The 19,150-nt window shown below is 45.6% G+C and overlaps 1 protein-coding gene across 1 annotated transcript in view; it reads left to right on the top strand.

The window, feature by feature from the left end:
- The first annotated feature begins 1,064 nt into the window (after positions 1-1,064).
- The window catches only part of LOC143285617 (uncharacterized), a 31,928-nt gene continuing 13,842 nt past the window's right edge, over positions 1,065-19,150 (top strand). The window contains exons 1-8 of the mRNA XM_076593015.1: positions 1,065-1,286; positions 4,148-4,251; positions 6,564-6,803; positions 9,784-9,981; positions 12,390-12,576; positions 13,513-13,744; positions 17,012-17,178; positions 18,116-18,480. Of these exons, the coding sequence (XP_076449130.1) occupies positions 1,065-1,286; positions 4,148-4,251; positions 6,564-6,803; positions 9,784-9,981; positions 12,390-12,576; positions 13,513-13,744; positions 17,012-17,178; positions 18,116-18,480 (1,715 nt within the window). The remainder of the gene's footprint in view (positions 1,287-4,147; positions 4,252-6,563; positions 6,804-9,783; positions 9,982-12,389; positions 12,577-13,512; positions 13,745-17,011; positions 17,179-18,115; positions 18,481-19,150) is intronic.

Below are 19,150 nucleotides of genomic sequence, written 5' to 3'. Positions count from 1 at the left end.
GGGAACAGCACTTACAGCTCAGTCTTTTGTGGAGGACTATGGCTCTCAAAACAGGAGGTTAAATTGCACTGGCTGTAGTCTTAAATTAGTGCTGCAGCCTTGAGGGGGGCTAGTTGGCCTTTGGGAATCATCCCGGGCCAACGCCGGCTGTCCTAAAACCCTCTTGGCCGAGAGAGTGGGGATGTAACTTGGGCAAGACACTCTCCACTACAATCAAATTTTAGCCCAGATAGTCAGGATAGCAGTTACCTCTGCTGTTCTGATGGTCATGGTCGAAAACGACTGATAACAATCATCATCATACACACATTGAATTCTATTGTTTTGTGTTGTATTGTATTGTGATGTATTGTGTTATATTGTATCGTGTTCCCTGTGTCCAGGGCCAGGCACAGGAAGACGGGAGCCCAATCCTCTCTTTCTGACGGTTTAACCTTCTCCGACCGAAGTCACCCATTCACACCTGGCTGGAGTGAGGATTATCGGAATAAAGTTTCTTTCCCAAGGACACAACACCATGCCGAAATGCGGGGCCTCTGTTTCTTGATCACTGGTGATCGCTGGATCAGGAACAGATTCTGCCGACCAGCCCCAACCCTGCACGGGTGTATATACGAGCGCAATAGCCGAGTGGTTAAAGCGTTGGACTTTCAATCTGAGGGTCCCGGGTTCGAATCTCGGTAGCGGCGCCTGGTGGGTAAAGGGTGGACATTTTTCCGATCTCCCAGGTCAACATATGTGCAGACCTGCTCGTGCCTGAACCCACTTCGTGTGTATACGCATGCAAAAGATCAAATACGCACGTTAAAGATCCTGTAATCCATGCCAGCGCTCGGTGGGCTATATAAACAAGAACATACCTAGCATGCACACCCCCCAAAAAACGGAGTATGGCTGCCTTCATGGCGGGGTAAAAACGGTCATAAACATAAAAGCCCATTCGTGTACATACGAGTGAATGTGGGAGTTGCAGCCCACGAACGAAGAAGAAGAAGATTAAGAATATAAAATTAAATATTTAAAAAAACATCTTGTACATGGACATGTGCAGAAAGCCTGTCACGATGACCCCGGGAACGGAAATGCTCTGGCTTCCCGTCGTGCATTTCATTTCGGTCACGTGGGAGGCATGCGCGGCGGTGGAGGTGAACGGGGCTGGGGCCTCATTTCCGGTCGACGTCTACTCGGCCTGGATACCGGCCTACAAGGCCCATCGCCGTCCGTTCCGCCAGGTGGAAATGAAGTACGACTCGGTTGGCAGTGGGGACGGCAAAGCTCGCATCAAGGTAATCATTCGATCTCTGCGTGTGTCTCTAATTCCTTTCTTTCTTTCTCTCTGTCTGTCTGGCCCTGTCGCTCTCTCTTTGAATACCATCCTCCGGTTGACTGGGGATTACTATCAACGAAGGGTAGCTTTTCTGTCTTTCTTTCTTTCTTTCTTTCTTCCTCTCAGTCTGTCTGTCTGGTCCTGTCGCTCTCTCTCTTTGAACACTCTTCTCAGGTGGCCATTCTTTCTTTCTTTCTCTCTCTCTCTCTCTCTCTCTCTCTCTCTCTCTCTCTCTCTCTCTCTCTCTCTCTCTCTGTCTGGCCCAATCCATATACACTACGCAACATCTGCCAAGCAGATGCCTGACCGACAGCGTAACCCAACGCGCTTAGTCAGGCCTTGAGAGAAAAAAAAGTAATAATAATAATAATAATAATAATAAAAGACAACAGTATGTTTTGATGTGTGTGTGTGTGTGTGTGTGTGTGTGTTTACATCATTTACGTGCCCTTTGTGCACAAAGACACGTTAGTGAGCCATTCAGAACCACGCCCCAATGAACGATCAGTTCAGCACATGTTTGCAGCACATATCTCCGCACTGGTTATTCGTTATGGACGACCATGGTGCCAGAACCCATCAGTGCATACATCTGTTTCCGCCACCATTTTGTTAACTTAATAGTATGGTCAACCAGCAGTGGTGGGATAGCATTTCTGTGTATGCTTGTGGTGAGTCCGGTCAATGTCTTGGGTGTTGGCAGGTTCATGGGGGACTGACGTTGGAGGGACGTGGTGGTTGTCTCCATTATTGGGGGTTGGGTGGTTGGGAAGGTCCGGGTGAGGGGGGGGGGGGGGGGGGGGGGGGGGGTTGGCGCTCACTCAGTCTGGCTCCGCGACTCAGCCAGGAGGGGGCTTATTAGATGGTGTCTTAAGTACGTTACATCAGAACAGGCACTACTTAACACCACCGGAGTGACTCAGCAGCAGTGCAGGAGTGCAGGGTCTTCTCTGGTGTGTGGCCTCCAGGCAGCCTAACATCGATTGTTCCCTGTGGACTGCAGACGCTGGGACTGTGAAGGACGAACCAGGGTGTGGCTGTGTGTAGGGGGGGAGGGGGGCACGGGGGGGGGGGGATTCGGAATGAGCGGCGTGTGAGTAATGCCACTGAAACGGTGCAAATGATGGGGCAGCAACAACCAAAAAAAATGTCTATGTAGTAAAAGTTGCTGTACACATCACACCCCTGTGTCGGTACTCTGATTACCCTTGGGGTAACGACACAGCTGACCACTCACTCATGTTGAGCATACTGTTTGATCCTCCTTCCATACTATGGGATCCACAACCATAAAGTGTAAAGAACGGTCATTTACCAGCTACTATCATATTTTATCTTTTTTGTTTGTTTGTTTGTTTATGGCAGCATATTTCTATATGTTGTTTTCTTCGTATATTTAACAGCACCCTTCTTTTGCAGTTTTTAAAAGTTATCGGGTTGAGATTTTCTATTGTAAGGGTTAGGGAACACTACTGAAGGGTTCTTTTAATACGTCAAGAGCGCATATGCAGACAGGCAGGCACACACACACACACACACACACACACACACACACACACACACACACACACACACACACACACACACACACTCAATCTGTGTGTGTGTGTGTGTGTGTGTGTGTGTGTGTGTGTGTGTGTGTAAACGTGTCTCTAAATCGGAGACAAAACACGAATCATGTCTGGCATAATAGATGGCCGTCTCCATCAGACGGTACATTAATAGACCCCCGTTTGTGGCTTTGATGGGTTTTTATTCATATCCTTTTAATCTGTTTATTCATTTATCGTCTTCATGAGTGAGTTTGCTTGTTGCCGGGTAAAGTAAATGAATCATTCTGGTACATTTTATTTGTTTAGTCAACAACCCACAAATTTAACAATCTGCGGACATCTCACCCAGATTTACTGAGCAGACAAAACACCCGTCCCTGGTTGGAAAATGTGATGATTGTACTGCACGTCTGGAAATTTGGACCGAATGTTGTGCATGTCTGTGGTCTCATCTTTCTGTGTTTGAGTCGTCAGCTCTGGCTCCCTTTCTATTTTGTTTGAATTGTGCTCCTTCTGTTAAAAGACAAATGCACGCGCGCGCGTGTTTGTGTGTGTGTGTGTGTGTGTGTGTGTGTGTGTGTGTTTTGTGCGTGTGTGTGTGTGTGTGCCTGCCTGCCTGCCTGCCTGCCTGTGTGCCTGTGATGACTTACAGACAAGATAACGTACTTTTTTTAAGGAAATAAAAAGACACGATCACTGTAAACAGGCCAAAAGACGACTTACTTTCTTTTGAAAATAATATAAACAAGGTGATTTGAAGAGTGCCAAAAGACGACACTTTTTCTTTCTTTTTTAACCAAGATGACACATTGCGTCACAAGATGACTGCTTTTTATTGTTGTTTTTGTTTTTTGTTGTTGTTTTTACAAAGCAAGTTGACTTAAATTACATCACTAGATTGCTTAAACTGTTTGTTTCTTCTTCTGTTCATTCGTTTCACAAACAGCATGATTGAAATTGCGTCACAATACCACTTCCGTTTCTTTCTCTCTTTTTTTTTTTTTTTTTTTAGAAACTCGTTGAGATGAATTACATCACAATATTTTTTGTAACAAACAACGTACATGTAAATTAATCAAACATTGTTTTGTTTTTGTAAATCAGTTTTGTTCGTGTTTCTTATGCATATTTCGTTTGCTATTGTTGGACAGAAGTTATCATTCAATGTGTATGATATATCGCTATTGTGACCTCCACAACCCAAATAAAGGGACAGAAATTGTCTTTATTTGAATGGTGTCACGTGACGGGTGGTGGGGTCAACCAGGGGGTCAAAGGTCCCCCAGTGACCTACGCGGGGTCAGACTCATTGCTGAAAGAGGAGGAGTACCAGGCCTACCCGGATCTTCAGATGCTGCCCTCCATGGCAGGGTAGGTGTCGATGACGTTCATGTCGGAGGGTCGGGGGTCGGGAGGTTGGATCGTAGCCTGTCTGCGTTTGTGTCTGTTGTGTCTTTGTGGCTACCTCTGTCTCTGTCTGTCTCCGTCCCTTCCACTATGTCTGTACCAGTGTCAGGCTTTCCCGGGACCTTCAGAACCAGCCCTCCGTGGCTGTGTAGGTGATAATTTGTATTTTGTATTTGCATTTCTTTTTTATCACAACAGATTTCTCTGTGTGAAATTTCGGGCTGCTCTCCCCAGGGAGAGCGCGTCGCTATACTACAGCGCCACACATTTTTTGTATTTTTCATGCGTGCAGTTATATCTGGGAGTGTTTTTTTTCCTATCGAACTGGATTTTTCTACACAATTTTGCCAGGAACAACCCTTTTATTGCCGTGGATTCTATGCTATCTGTGTTTATATCTGTTATGTCTTTGTGTCTGTCTCTATCTATCTTTCTCCCACTTTCTCTCTCTACCAGTACCAGTCTTACCCGGACCTTCAGATGCTTGTTAGGTAGGTGTCGATGACATTCATGTCGGTGAGTGGGATTCTGTTCTATCTGTGTTTGTATCTGTTATGTCTCAGTGTCTGTCTCTGACTCTATCTATCTTTCTCTCACTTTCTCTCTCTACCAGTACCAGTCTTACCCGGACCTTCAGATGCTTGTTAGGTAGGTGTAGATGACATACATGTCGGTGAGTGGGATTCTGTTCTATCTGTGTTTGTATCTGTTATGTCTTTGTGTCTGTCTCTGTCTCTATCTATCTTTCTCCCACTTTCTCTCTCTACCAGTACCAGTCCTGCCCGGACCTTCAGATGCTGGCTAGGTAGGTGTCGATGACATTCATGTCGGTGAGTGGGATTCTGTTCTATCTGTGTTTGTATCTGTTATGTCTTTGTGTCTGTCTCTGTCTCTATCTATCTTTCTCCCACTTTCTCTCTCTACCAGTACCAGTCCTGCCCGGACCTTCAGATGCTTGTTAGGTAGGTGACGATGACATACATGTCGGTGAGTGGGATTCTGTTCTATCTGTGTTTGTATCTGTTATGTCGTTGTGTCTGTCTCTGTCTCTGACTCTATCTTTCTCCCACTTTCTCTCTCTACCAGTACCAGTCCTGCCCGGACCTTCAGATGCTGGCTAGGTAGGTGTCGATGACATTCATGTCGGGGGGTTCGGGAGGTTGGATCTTCAGATGATGCCCTCCATGGCTAGGTAGGTGTCGATGATATACATGTCGGGAGGGGGGTCGGCGAGAGAGGGGGGGGGGCGTCGGGACATTGGATTGTACCCGTCTTTGTTTTCTGACAGTGTCTGTCTGTCTGTTTGTCTGTCAGTATCTGTTTGTCTGTCTCTCTACCTGCCTGTATGCCTGTCTGTCCGTCTCGGTCTCTGTCGTTCTGCATCTCGCTCTCTTTCACTTTCTCCAGAACATATACACACTTATGCACACGTACACACACACACACACACACACACACACACACACACAGATAGATAGATAGATATGTGTGTATGTATATATATATATATATATATATATATATATATATATATATATATATATATATATATATATATATACGGCAACGAAGAACAACCCAACCCAATCCAATCTCCAGTTCCCGTTCCACCCTCATCCCAGTCCCACTGCCCACCTAACCCCTGATCCAAACCTCTGTAAGATATGTCGTGCCCGCGTGTGTGTATATGCGTGTATATGTGAGCGCAACGCGCGCGCACACACACACACACACACACACACATGCACGCACACGCACGCACACATACGCATACACTTGTGTGCGCGCACACACGCATGCAACACACAAACTCAAGCGCACGCACACACAAACACGCGCACACACGCTCGCATACAAACACACGTGTGTGTACTTGCGTGTGTGCGCGCGTAATTGCAAACTCCTGTACGCATATGTATGTGCGTTTGTGTATATCACCATGTATGTGTGTCATGTGCGTGCGTGTATGTATATGTATGCGTTTGTGTGTGTGTGTGTATGTTTATGTGTGCGTACGTGTATGTGTGTGTGTTATGATATATATATATATATATATATATATATATAGAGAGAGAGAGAGAGAGAGAGAGAGAGAGAGACAAGATTCAAAGAAATCTACATAAATATGTGTGTGTGTGTGTGTGTGTGTGTTTGCGCGCGCGCGCGTGTGCGTGTGTATGTGCGTGCGTGGGCGCGTGCGTGCGTGCTTACATACATATGTGTGTGTGTGTGTGTGTGCGTGTGTGTGTGCGTCTGTGCCGCACCTCTTCCCGCAGTGCCGTGGTGATGGCCTTCAACATCCCAGGTCTTAGGGAGCTCCGTCTGTCCATGGAGCACATCGCCGCCATTTACAACGGCACCGTCCGCCGCTGGAACCACCCCGCCCTCCTGGGTTTGAACCCGCTCCTGACACCGCTGGACCAAGAGATCCGTGTGGCCGCCCGCAGGGACAAGTCTGGCACCACCGAGCTCTTCACGGCGGCTCTCAGCGCTGCCGATGAGAACTGGAGGAATAGGTGAGTGAGTGAGTGAGTGTAATTGTGTGTGTTTGTGGTGGGGGGGGGGGGGGGTATGTGTGTGTGTGGGAGGGGGGAGGGGGTGTTTGTTCGTTCTTTAGTTTAACGTCTTTTCACTGTAAGTGATATTAGACGAGGGTAGGAAAATAATCGAGGGGAGGGAAGAAATTACTGTGTACGCATGCGAGTAAGTGAAAGTGTGTGTGCGTGCGTGTTTGCGTGTGTGTGCGCGCGTGCGTGTGTGTGTGTGTGTGTGTGTGTGTGTGTGTGTGTGTGTGTGTGTGTTGCATATGGAAAATGTGTGAGCGCGTGCGTGTGTGTGTGTGTGTGTGTGTGTGTGTGTGTGTGTGTGTGTTGCATATGGAAAATGTGTGAGCGCGTGCGTGTGTGTGTGTGTGTGTGTGTGTGTGTGTTGCATATAGAAAATGATTGATTGAAGTTTTGTTTTAAAAAGCATAACAATATAACATCTTTCTAATGAAAAACTAACATCTATAACAGCGAACCAACTGGACTATGTAACAAGGAGTTGAACAAGTTATACATTAGCAATGGACTGCTGAAGATTGTCAACACTGAAGATGATTTCAGTTCGGAGATGTGAGACTTTAACATATCGCAAGTTGGTATATGATCGGCTGTTATGTGAGCATCACAGATGCAAGAAACATTACTGACATACTTGGTCTTAAAACAATTCAATTTCCATCTGCAGATTAGAGAAATGATTTGCCTCTTACGAAAATCATTTTGGTAATGTTTTCCCATGAAACCATACATTTTCTGTATATTTTTATGTAACTCCGAGTTACCGGTGTATATTTCTTCAAGCTGAAATTTTGACCATTGGCTTTTTTCTGCTATGGTGTAACATTCCTGTAGTGAAAGCGAAATATTTAAATTTAACTCCTTCAAGGAACTTCTAGCTCTTTTTTTAGCCAAAATGTCAACTTTTTCATTATAGTAAAAACCGCAGTGAGAAGGAATCCAAGAAAAGGTTATGTAAGAGCCTCTTAGTAAGAGTTCGTGAATCAAATGGTTGATTTCAATAATGAGTTCATACCTAACCATTTCTTTTATAAGTTCAATGGCGTGAAGAACTGATTTAGAATCAACACAAAACAGAATCTGAAATATAGTTTTCGGAAAGGATATAATAAAATTTTAACGCCATTTGATTTGTTATGAGTTCAGCCGTGAAGATGGACTTATTCTCTCCCAGATGAAATGAGTTTTGAAAGTTAAGGTCTGGAATAATGAAAGCAGCACCAGCTCTGTTATTTACAACAGAGCCGTCTGTAAATAATTATATTTAGATGATTAAGGTGTTTCTCTTCCAAATGAATTCGTACATGCGATGTCAGTAAATTTGTTGTCAACTTTGGTCAGATTATGACCGGTATCAAACTGCGCTCTTTGGAGTTCCCATACAGGTGTAGGTGATACCACAGACCTTTTAGCAAAATGTGGGGTTTTATTCACGCCGGAATTTTTTAAAATACGTGACGTGTATGTTCCCAGTGTGGTTTGAGAGGATATAGATGTAGCTCTCTTTGGAAAATCGTGGTCGGATTTGAGAGTTATTTCTGATTCCAAATCATTTTCATCAGTTAAACTTCTCAAGACAAATTTACTACACCTTTGTGTGTGTGTGTGTGTGTGTGTGTGTGTGTGTGTGTGTGTGTGTGTGTGTGTGTGTGTGTGTGTGTGTGTGTGTGTGTGTGTGTGTGTGTGTGTGTCTATCTCGGTATATATTGTGCAAGGGTATGGAATATGTGTGTGGAAGTGGAGGCATGTGTGTGTGTGTGTGTGTGTGTGTGTGTGTGTGTGTGTGTGTGTGTGTGTGTGTGTGTGTGAAATTAGTCGATCAACGACATTTAAGCGTGCCAGAGGAAATCCGTCCAGTTACTTGTCAAGGGTATTCTTTTTGCAGTTGTATCTTTCCCTCCGTAATTCATGAATATAATGAAAACACCTTTTGTTTTCTCTCTCTCTATCTCTCTCCTCTCTCTCTCTCCCTCTTTGTTTGTTGTTTGTTTTTTGTTTTGTTTTGAAGAACACGTAGAGATTGTGAGAAACCGAGACACACTGAGCTGACAACGTCTAACACGGTGCACAGAATATGTTCGCATTCATCTTCGTCGTTCGTGATTATTTCCCAACGGGAGTGCTTTGCAGTGCAGAACAATTTGGTGTACAGGAGTGGCTGAATACCCCGACTGATGAAGGCTTTGAGGTACCAGATGAATGTCGATGCTGTAAACATCTATTCCAGACACGTGAATAGTTCGTTTACTGTTTGTGAGAATGTAACTCTGGTTCTGACGCTTAAGTAGCCGCTGAATTATTGTCGCCTCAACCAAATTGTCGTGGATCGACGGCAAATCAGCGTACCGACAACTAAAAAGCAGTTACTAAAACATTTTTTTTAAATATATTATAACAAATTAAAAAAATAAACGCCCAAATTGTCGCTGTGTGTTTTGCTGTGTGTTGATGATATCGAAAACAACGAATATAATGATGCTTATAAGGATGACGACGACGACGACAACGATGACGACGATGATGATGATGATGATGTTGATGCTGTTGAAGAAGAAGCAGGAGGAGGAGGAGGAGAAGGAGGAAGAGGAGGACGCTTATGAAGGAGGAGGAGAAGAATGAGGAAGAGAGAGACGTTGAAAAAGAAGAAGAAAAATAGCGAGGAAGAGGAGGAGGAAGAAGAGGAAGAAGAAGATGATGATGATGATGATGATGGTGATGGTGGTATTGATGATGATGATGATGACTACGACGATGATGATAATGGTGGCGGTGGTGGTGGTGGTGGTGGTGGTGACGGTGACAGTGAGGCTGATAGTAATGATAATGATGATGACGACGACGACGACGATGATGATGATGATGAACAACAACAACGACAATGACAACAAAAACGACGACAACAACAACAAGCAGTGTTCGCTGTGTTCCCCAGTTACGGCACGTTCAGCCTGGGTCTCCGGGCCAACGACACACCACACGTGTGGAATCCCAACGTGGTGACCCTCTACGGAGAAACGAACCGCGGGGTGTCCGGCATGGTCATGTCCACCAAGTACTCCATCGGCTACCTCGTGCTCAGCGACGCGGTGACCGCCAAGCTCCCCTTCGCCACGCTGCTCAATTCTGCTGGGTAGGTCTTTTGTTTCGTTTGTCTCTGGCGATCTTTTTTTTTTCTTTTCTTTTTTTTTTTCCTTTTTCTTCCAATAGCCGCTCTTGTGAATGTGTGTGTGTGTGTTTGTGTCTGTTGGGGTGGATGTGGGAGTGGGCGTGTCTGTGTGTGTGTGTGTTTGAGTGGGCGTGGGAGTGTGTGTGTGTGTGTGTTTGAGTGGGTGTGGGAGTGGGCGTGTGTGTGTGTGTGTGTGTGTGTGTGTGTTTGAGTGGGTGTGGAAGTGTGTGTATGTGTGTGTGTGTGTGTGTGTGTGTGTGTGTGTGTGTGTGTGTGTGTGTGTGTGTGTGTGTGTGTGTGTGTGTGTGTGTGTGTGTTAGGGTAGGTGTGGGAGTGTGTGTGTTGTTGTTGTCTTCAGTTTAACGTCTTTCCACTTGAAGTGATATTAGACGGAAAAAAACGTGGGGGTAGGGGTTGTGGGAGGGGGGGGGGATAAAAGTGTGTGTATGTGTGGAGGGTGAATAGGGAGAGACAACGCTAGGGAAAATGGAAACATTATAAACGCCAATCTCAAACAACTTTTACAAATGTCCTGTAGGACTACGCAGCAAACCTTCTGCAATAACAAATAACACATTGGAATTGTTAATAACACATTCAAAAGAACTTTTGGTGAAGTCTGGCAAAAAAAAAAAAAAAAAATTAGATTCTGACATTCGAATATTACATTGTTGCTAGAAATATGTTCTCCACATGTGCATCTGACATCTTTGCTGAACTTAGTTATAAAAGCGTTCAGTTTTATCCTGTTTGATAATGTATGAATCTGCCTTAATCTTATTGAATTACTGTATGTATTTGACTGATTGATAGTTCCCGGATGTTGAACATTAATCACACTATGGTTTAAAGTTTTGCCGTTTTCCTGGTATAATTCTCTGACTTTGTTCCACGATGTTTTTTCTAGTACCCTCTTGTACAGACAGAGGCACATAAAGTTCTCTGTGTGTGTGTGTGTTAGGGTGGGTGTGGGTGGGTGGGCGTGTGTGTTTGTGTGTGTGTGTGTACGTGTGTATATATATATATATATATATATATATATATATATATTATGTGTGTATGTGTGTAATGTAACACAGTACAGTACAGACAGACAGACAGACACAGACAGACAGACAGACATTCAGAGACAGAGACAGAGAGAGATGTAATATCTGTTTTCATTATATTATGTTCACATACCCCTTCAAGCGGCCTTGGCCTATATATGAATACTCCATCTTAAGTCTTGATAGGCATATACAGGGAGAACCGAGAAACTGTGAGCGATAGAGAAACAGAAAAAACGTGGGGGGGTGGGGAGAGTGAGAGATCTGAAAAAAATGGTGGCATTGCTGTTTCTACTTTTCGTAGATCTCATATTCAAGAGATGTAAATCACCTTCAAATTTATATGGATGATTCGGTGGGCTGCCTGATAACATAGCCAGACAGAGAGAGTCTTTAACTCTCTCCATACGAACGGCGAAAGAGACGACGTTAACAGCGTTTCACCCCAATTACCACCATCAAAATATTTCAAGAAGAAGGCTCTTATACTGAAGAGGTGAATGTTGACAAAGAATACCACAATTCTTACGACGGAAGCTAAAGGTTGGGTCATTCAGACACCCACTGGACATCCGAGGGGTCTGTGTAGAGGAGAAGAGAGGACTGGCCGTACTGAGTGAGTTAATCACGTTATTAAAAGTAACGAGATACTACATAGTGGTTGGCCTAAAAACAAAAAATAGTCCGTATCCACAGCAAAACTTAGGGCTACCTGAACTGATCCGATTTGTCTAAACAATCTTCTCCTCACTGTACGTCATTTATTTGAAATATGTATTGCAAGCATTAAAATGTTATAATTTGAAAACAAGAGGATAATTTGTAACAGAAGTTCGTCACTTTGGGGTGGGGATGTCTATTCGTGATACATTTGTGTGTGTGTGTGTGTGTGTGTGTGTGTGTGTGTGTGTGTGTGTGTGTGTGTGTGTGTGTGTGTGTGTGTGTGTGTGTGTGTGTGTGTGTGTGTGTGTGTGCCTACGTTGTTTTTGTGAGTGTGCGTGACATCGAGCTCGTATTATACTGATATGCAGAGAGAGAGATGTATATTATGTATGATAGTCAGTCGTGTCCAACAATTACATCCACAACAGCAGTGGAGACATCTGTTGTCCCGACTATTTCGACTAGAATTAATTACTGATTATAGTGGAGAGTGTCTTGCCCAAGTGACATTCCCAGCACTCTCACGGCCCAAAGATGGGCCCGGCCTTAGAAACAGCATCGTTTGGGGATGCCTTTGAATACACACACACACACACACACACACACACACACACACACACACACACACACAGTCATCCAGAGTGTCCCATCTCTTCTCAGCAACCTGGTGGACGCCACAGTGGAATCGGTGCAGAGCACTATGGAGGACTTTGCCACCTCCCTCTCCGTCCGCATGACGCAGTCACTAGGCAACCCAAGGGGGCGTCACTCCTACCCAATCTGTGGATACACCTACCTCATCATCCACATGTCCTCCATGACCGACTGCCTGCAGGCTACGGAGCTGGTGAGATGTGTTGGGGGGGGGGCGGGGGCAGGTGGTGGATGTGGTGGGGAAAGTTTTCGGTGTGTGTGTGTGTGTGTGTGTGTGTGTGTGTGTGTGTGTGTGTGTGTGTGTGTGTGTGTGTGTGCGTGCGAGCATTTACATGTGTATTTACGTATACATGTGAGTGTGTGTGTGTGTGCATGTGTTGTTGTTGTTTTTTTTTTTTTTTTTTTGTTGTTGTTGTTGTTTTGTTTTATTGGGTTTTTTCGTGTGTGTTTTGTTGTTGTTGATCTTTTTTGTTTATTTGTTGTTCTTTATTTGTTCTGTGTGTGTGTGTGTGTGTGTGTGTGTGTGTGTGTGTGTGTGTGTGTGTGTGTGTGTGTGTGTGTGTGTGTTATCTTCAGTTTAACGTCTATTCACTATAACACCTCTGTGTGTGTGTGTGTGTGTGTGTGTGTGTGTGTGTGTGTGTGTGTGTGTGTGTGTGTGTGTGTGTGTGTGTGATTGGGAGGAGTGTGTTGATGTGGTGAAAGGATTGCATGTCTGTTTTTTTTGTTTTGTTTTGTTTTGTTTTGGGGGGGGGGGGTTCTTCTTTTTTTCAGTTTTGTCATTAAGTCGCAAAAAATGTTTTAAAAATAGAAAAGATGACACATTTCTCGAAAAACGTCCCCCTCAATCGTATTTTGGCAGAAACGGCTACAATGGCAGCGCCTTTGAATCATGAATCATATGTTCTGTACACATACGCCCGCCTACACACACACACACACACACACACACACACACACACACACACACACACACACACACACACACACACACACCTATCCCCCACTTACCACTTCACTCCCCACACACACACACACACACCCCACAAACCACACACACACACACACACACACACACACACACGAGTTATTCAACGACTGCTTGCTGCTTCTACTACTGATGACTCAGGTCCGCTACATCGAGTGGTTCTACACGGACCCCATCGCCCGCAAGGACTGTGAGAACCAGTACATGGTGCCGCTGTCCCAGAAGGTGTACGGACGGGTGATGGAGAGGGTGGTGAGGAGAGTCACGTGCCGGGGAGCCAACGTCTACAGCATGGTGCTGGAGGACAGGGCTGAGGAGGAGCTGTCCCTGCAGACCTGGAGGACCCCCGTGTACATCGCTGTCCCCATCATCGGTATGTTCCGTGAACGACGTTGTAGACGTCCACTGTCGCTGTCCTCATCATTGGTGTATAGCGTACACTGCCTTGTCAACGCCCAGTATCTTGGTGAACGCCCACGCCAGCCCACCCCAAGATTCGTTTAAAGCAGTGCATGTGGCAAAATACCTTGTGAACGCCCAACCCCCACCCCACCCACCCCAGATTGGGTGGTTAAAAACTGTGCATACGGTAAAATACCTTGTAAACCCCCAATATCTGGTAAACAACCACCCCACCCCACCCCACCCCAGATCGAGTTAAAACTGCGCATACAGCATAATATATTGTAAACGACCAATATCTGGTAAACGACCACCCCCACACCACCCCAGATTAGGTGGTTAAACTGTGCATTCAATATAATACCTTGTAAACGCCCAATATCTGGTAAACGCTCACGCCCACCCCACCCCAGATTGGGTGTTTAAAAACTGTGCATACGGTAAAATACCTTGTAAAAGCCCAATATCTGGTAAACAACCACCCTCACCCCACCCCACCCCAGATTGGGTGATTAAAAACTGTGCATACGGTAAAATACCTAATAAACGCCTAATATCTGGTAAACGACCACCCCCACCACTACCCCGCCCCAAATTGGGTGATTAAAAACTGTGCATACGGTAAAATACCTATCAAAAGCCCAATATCTGGTAAACGACCACCCCCACCCCACCCCAGATTGGGTGGTTAAAAACTGTGCATACGGTAAAATACCCATCAAAAGCCCGATATCTGGTAAACGACCACCCCCACCCCACCCCAGATTGGGTGATTAAAAACTGTGCATACGGTAAAATACCCATCAAAAGCCCGATATCTGGTAAACGACCACCCCCACCCCACCCCAGATTGGGTGATTAAAAACTGTGCATACGGTAAAATACCCATCAAAAGCCCGATATCTGGTAAACGACCACCCCCACCCCACCCCAGATTGGGTGATTAAAAACTGTGCATACGGTAAAATACCCATCAAAAGCCCGATATCTGGTAAACGACCACCCCCACCCCACCCCAAATTGGGTGATTAAAAACTGTGCATACGGTAAAATACCCATCAAAAGCCCGATATCTGGTAAACGACCACCCCCACCCCACCCCAGATTGGGTGATTAAAAACTGTGCATACGGTAAAATACCTATCAAAAGCCCAATATCTGGTAAACGACCACCCCCACCCCACCCCAGATTGGGTGATTAAAAACTGTGCATACGGTAAAATACCTATCAAAAGCCCAATATCTGGTAAACGACCACCCCCACCCCACCCCAGATTGGGTGGTTAAAAACTGCATTCAGTATAATATCTTGTAAACGCCCAATATCTGGTTAACGCTCACCCCCCACACCCCCCAGGCCCCCACCTCCCAACCCAGATTGGGTCATTGAAAACTGTACATACGATAAATCATCTTCTAAACACCTAATATCTGGTAAACGCCTACCCCACCCACCCACCCCATAGAATAGCTTAACATGGTGAATAGGATAAAATACCTTCCTACCATCCTATATCTGCTAAACGTTCACCCCATCCCACAAATCCCCAGATTTGGTTAAAAACTGTGCATGTAGTAAAATTCCTTGTAAACGCCCAATATCTGATAAATGCCAACCAAAACCAACCCCAAATTGGATTCAAAACTATGGATACGGTAAAATACCTTCTAACTTCACCATTCCCCAACTTCAGAGTGAAGTCTGTGCAAAATAGGGATGGGTGCTTTCAAGGTAGTTTATAGAAGGTATATCTGTTTGTATAGATAGATAGATAGATATGTGTGTGTGTGCATTATATAGTGGAGTGATGGCCTAGAGGTAACGCCCCCGCCTAGGAAGCGAGAGAATCTGAGCGCGCTGGTTCGAATCACGGCTCGGTCGCCGATATTTTCTCCCCCTCCACTAGACCTTGAGTGGTGGTCTGGACGCTAGTCATTCGGATGAGACGATAAACTGAGGTCCCGTGTGCAGCATGCACTTAGCGCACGTAAAAGAACCCACGGCAACAAAAGTGTTGTTCCTGGCAAAATTCTGTAGAAAAACCGACTTCGATAAGAAAAATAAATCAAACTACACGTAGGAAAAAATACACACAAAAAAGGGTGGCGCTGTAGTGTAGCGACGCGCTCTCCCTGGGGAGAGCAGCCCGAATTTCACACAGAGAAATCTGTTGTGATAAAAAGAAATACAAATACAAATATATATATACGAGGAAAAGAGGAGAGATGGGAGAAGCAGAAAGGTGGGGTGGGTTTCAGAGGAGGGAGATGGGGGCTGAGAGATGGAAGAGTAAGGAATGTAAGCAATGGGGAGAGAGAGGATTGTGTATGTAAGGAAGAAGGAAGAAGGAGGGGGGGTAATTGTGCTGAAGGACAAGGCGGAGAAGGAGTTATCCCTGCAGACCTAGAGGACCCCTGCGCCACATGGCCGTGCCTGTCAAAGATGTAGTATGAAGGACTGAGCGGGAAGAGGGTGGAAGGTAGGCTGGTTCGGGGGAAGGGGGGCAGTTGGGGGGTAAGGGAGGGGAATTAGGGGGCGGGGCTGAGGGATGTATCAGTATCAGTATCAGCAGCTCAAGGAGGCGTCACTGCGTTCGGACAAATCCATATACGCTACACCACATCTGCCAAGCAGATGCCTGACCAGCAGGGGCTGAGGGATGGGGGAGGGGAAGTAGGTGGCGGGGGGGAACTTTTGGCGGAAGGAGGGTGTGGAGGTGGCATCGGCGGTGATTATGGTAGTGGTGGTGGTGGTAGTGGTGTGTGTGTGTGTGTGTGTGTGTCTGTCTGTCTGTGTGCCCGCGTTAACTTATGTCTGTTTGTGCATGTGTGTATGTGTGTGCGCGTACTTGAGTGTATCAACGTGTTTACCTCTTTGTGTATGTGTGTGTGTGTGTGTGTACGTGTGTATGTGTATTTGGGTCTCTGTGTGTGTGCGTGTGCGTGTGTTTGTGCGCGTTTATGTGTATTTGTGTGTGTGCGTGTGTTCTTGTGTGTGTATGTGTGAGTACGTGGGTGTGTGAGTATGTGTGTGCAAGTGTGTGTGTGTGTGTGTGTGTGTGTGTGTGTGTGTGTGTTCTTGTGTGTGTATGTGTGCGTACGTGAGTGTGTGAGTGTGTGTGTGTGCTTGTGTGTGCGCGCGCGCGTGCGTGCGTGTGTGTGCGTGCATGTATGTGTGTGTGTGCGCGCGCGCGCGTGCGTGTGTGTGCGTGCATGTATGTGTGTGTATGTGTCCAAGGCGTACTGATGGTCGTGCTGATCCTGTACCTGGTGAGAGACCAGATCCGTACCAACAGAGCCTTGCTGAGAGACGAGTGGCGGATTCCGCCCAAGGACATCAACTTCTCCCCTTCCCACGACAAATTCTTCGGTTCTTGCGTCTCAGTCTCCAAGTCCAGAGTCAAGGTAAGCTAGCTGCGTGCTCATTTCGTTAATTGAAGGGTCCGCGCCACGATCCGTGTCATTGCGCGATTGAGGAGGGCCGTCTGAACAGGATGGTAAAAATGATAGTGTGTCATCCTGACATTGCGTTCGGAACGACGTGGCGACCTTAAGCTGTCATCGGAGCTTAAAACAGTAAGAGAGCAAACTATAAGCGTTTCTTCAGAGCTTGAAACAGTAAGAGAGCAAACAGTGATAATTACTGGATACCATAAGCTTTTTATCAGATCTTGAAACGCTTAACTGAGAGTGGAAGTAATCACTCAGGACGTCGAGGGCATGCATTTCCCTGCTGTAGTCCTTGATGACGCCCCCCTCCCTCCTCTTCTCCCTGCCTCCTGCTACCGCCACCACTACCACAACCTCCTTGCCCTCTCCCCCTTTCCCTTCCACTTTTTACTTTCATCTAATAATTCTTTTGAGTCTACAGACGTAAAACTGGAAACTACTACCACTACTACTACTACTACCACTACTAATACTGCTGCTGCTGCTACTACTACTTCTCCTACCACTACTACTACTACCACAACTACTGCTGCTGCTACTACTTCTCCTTCCACTACTACTGTTGCTGCTGCTGCTACTACTACTACAACTATTACTACTACCACTGCTTCTATTTAAGATCTTATTCGCATTCCCCAAGGCATGTAGTGGCGTGTTATCATTATCATTATCATTATTATTATCATCATCATCATCATTATCGTCATCATTACCACCAATTGTCTTGGTGTCAATTTTGTTTGAATCATAGATTTCTTTCTTTTCTTTTCTTTTGATTTTTTTTTGTTTGGGGGGTTTTGTGGTTTCTGTTTGTTTGTTTGTTTGTTACTCTTTTACTACTTCTAACTACCTCGCTCCAATCCAAATCCACCCACCCACCCCGCCCAAACAGGTGCATCCCTCCATGACCAGCATGGAGTCCAGCACCCCGGATACCCTGGCCGCCGCCACCAGCAGCGAGATGCAAGGCAAACGGGTGGGGCACTACAGGTCCCAGCAGCGGGTGCTTCTGACAGAGCTGCCCATGCTGACGAGTTCCGTCAGTCTTGCCATGAAGCGGGGCATTCTGAGGCTGAGGGACGGGGTGAGGCATGACAACGTGACTAAGTTCTACGGGCTGTTTCTGGACGGGGGGTCAGGGCCAGGAGATGGAGGAGGAGGAGGGGGAGGGGGATCTGCGTCGGCCTCTGCAGTGTTCTGCAGCGTCAGCCAGCTCTGTTCCAACGGGGATTTGCAGAACATGCTGCATAGTAACAGGTGGGGTTTTATTTTGGGGGAGGGCATTCGTTTGGTTGATGTTCAAACAGGGATTTGTAGAACATGCTGCATAGTAACAGGTGGGGTTTTATTTGGGGGAGGGCATTCGTTTGGTTGATATTCAAACAGGGATTTGTAGAATATGCTGCATTGTAACAGGGTTTTTTTGTTTGTTTGTTTTGTGTGTGGGTTGTTGTTGTTTTGTTGTTGTTGTTGTTGTTTTTTGTTTTGTTTTGTTTTTTGTTTGTTTGGTTTTTTTTGTTTTTGTTTTTGTTTTTGTTTTGTTTGTTTGTTTTTTGTTGTTGTTGTTTTGTTTGTTTTTTTTTGGTCAAGGCATTCGTTTGTTTAATATTCAAACGGGGCCCGGATTTACAGAACATGATGCATAGCAACAGGTGGGATTTTTTTTCTCTTTTTTTTAGGGCATTCGTTTGGTTAATATTCAAACGGGGATTTGTAGAACAAGGTGCGTAGCAACAGGCTGGGTTTGGTCTTACTTTCAGGACATTCGTTTTGGTTAAAAATTCAACTGGGCAAATTAGTAGCTTACTTTAATTAACAAAATGTCTACAGTCACGAGTATGTGTGGCGGGATATTCAACAAATTTCTTCCTCTTCCTCCTCCTCCTTCTCCTCTTCCTCCACCTTCTCTTCCTATTCCTCCTTCTTC

The sequence above is a fragment of the Babylonia areolata genome, chromosome 9 (assembly GCF_041734735.1).
Source record: "Babylonia areolata isolate BAREFJ2019XMU chromosome 9, ASM4173473v1, whole genome shotgun sequence".
Lineage (NCBI taxonomy): Eukaryota > Metazoa > Mollusca > Gastropoda > Neogastropoda > Buccinidae > Babylonia > Babylonia areolata.
Note: the sequence above shows the minus strand (reverse complement) of the source record. Positions and strands in the feature narration are given on the sequence as shown.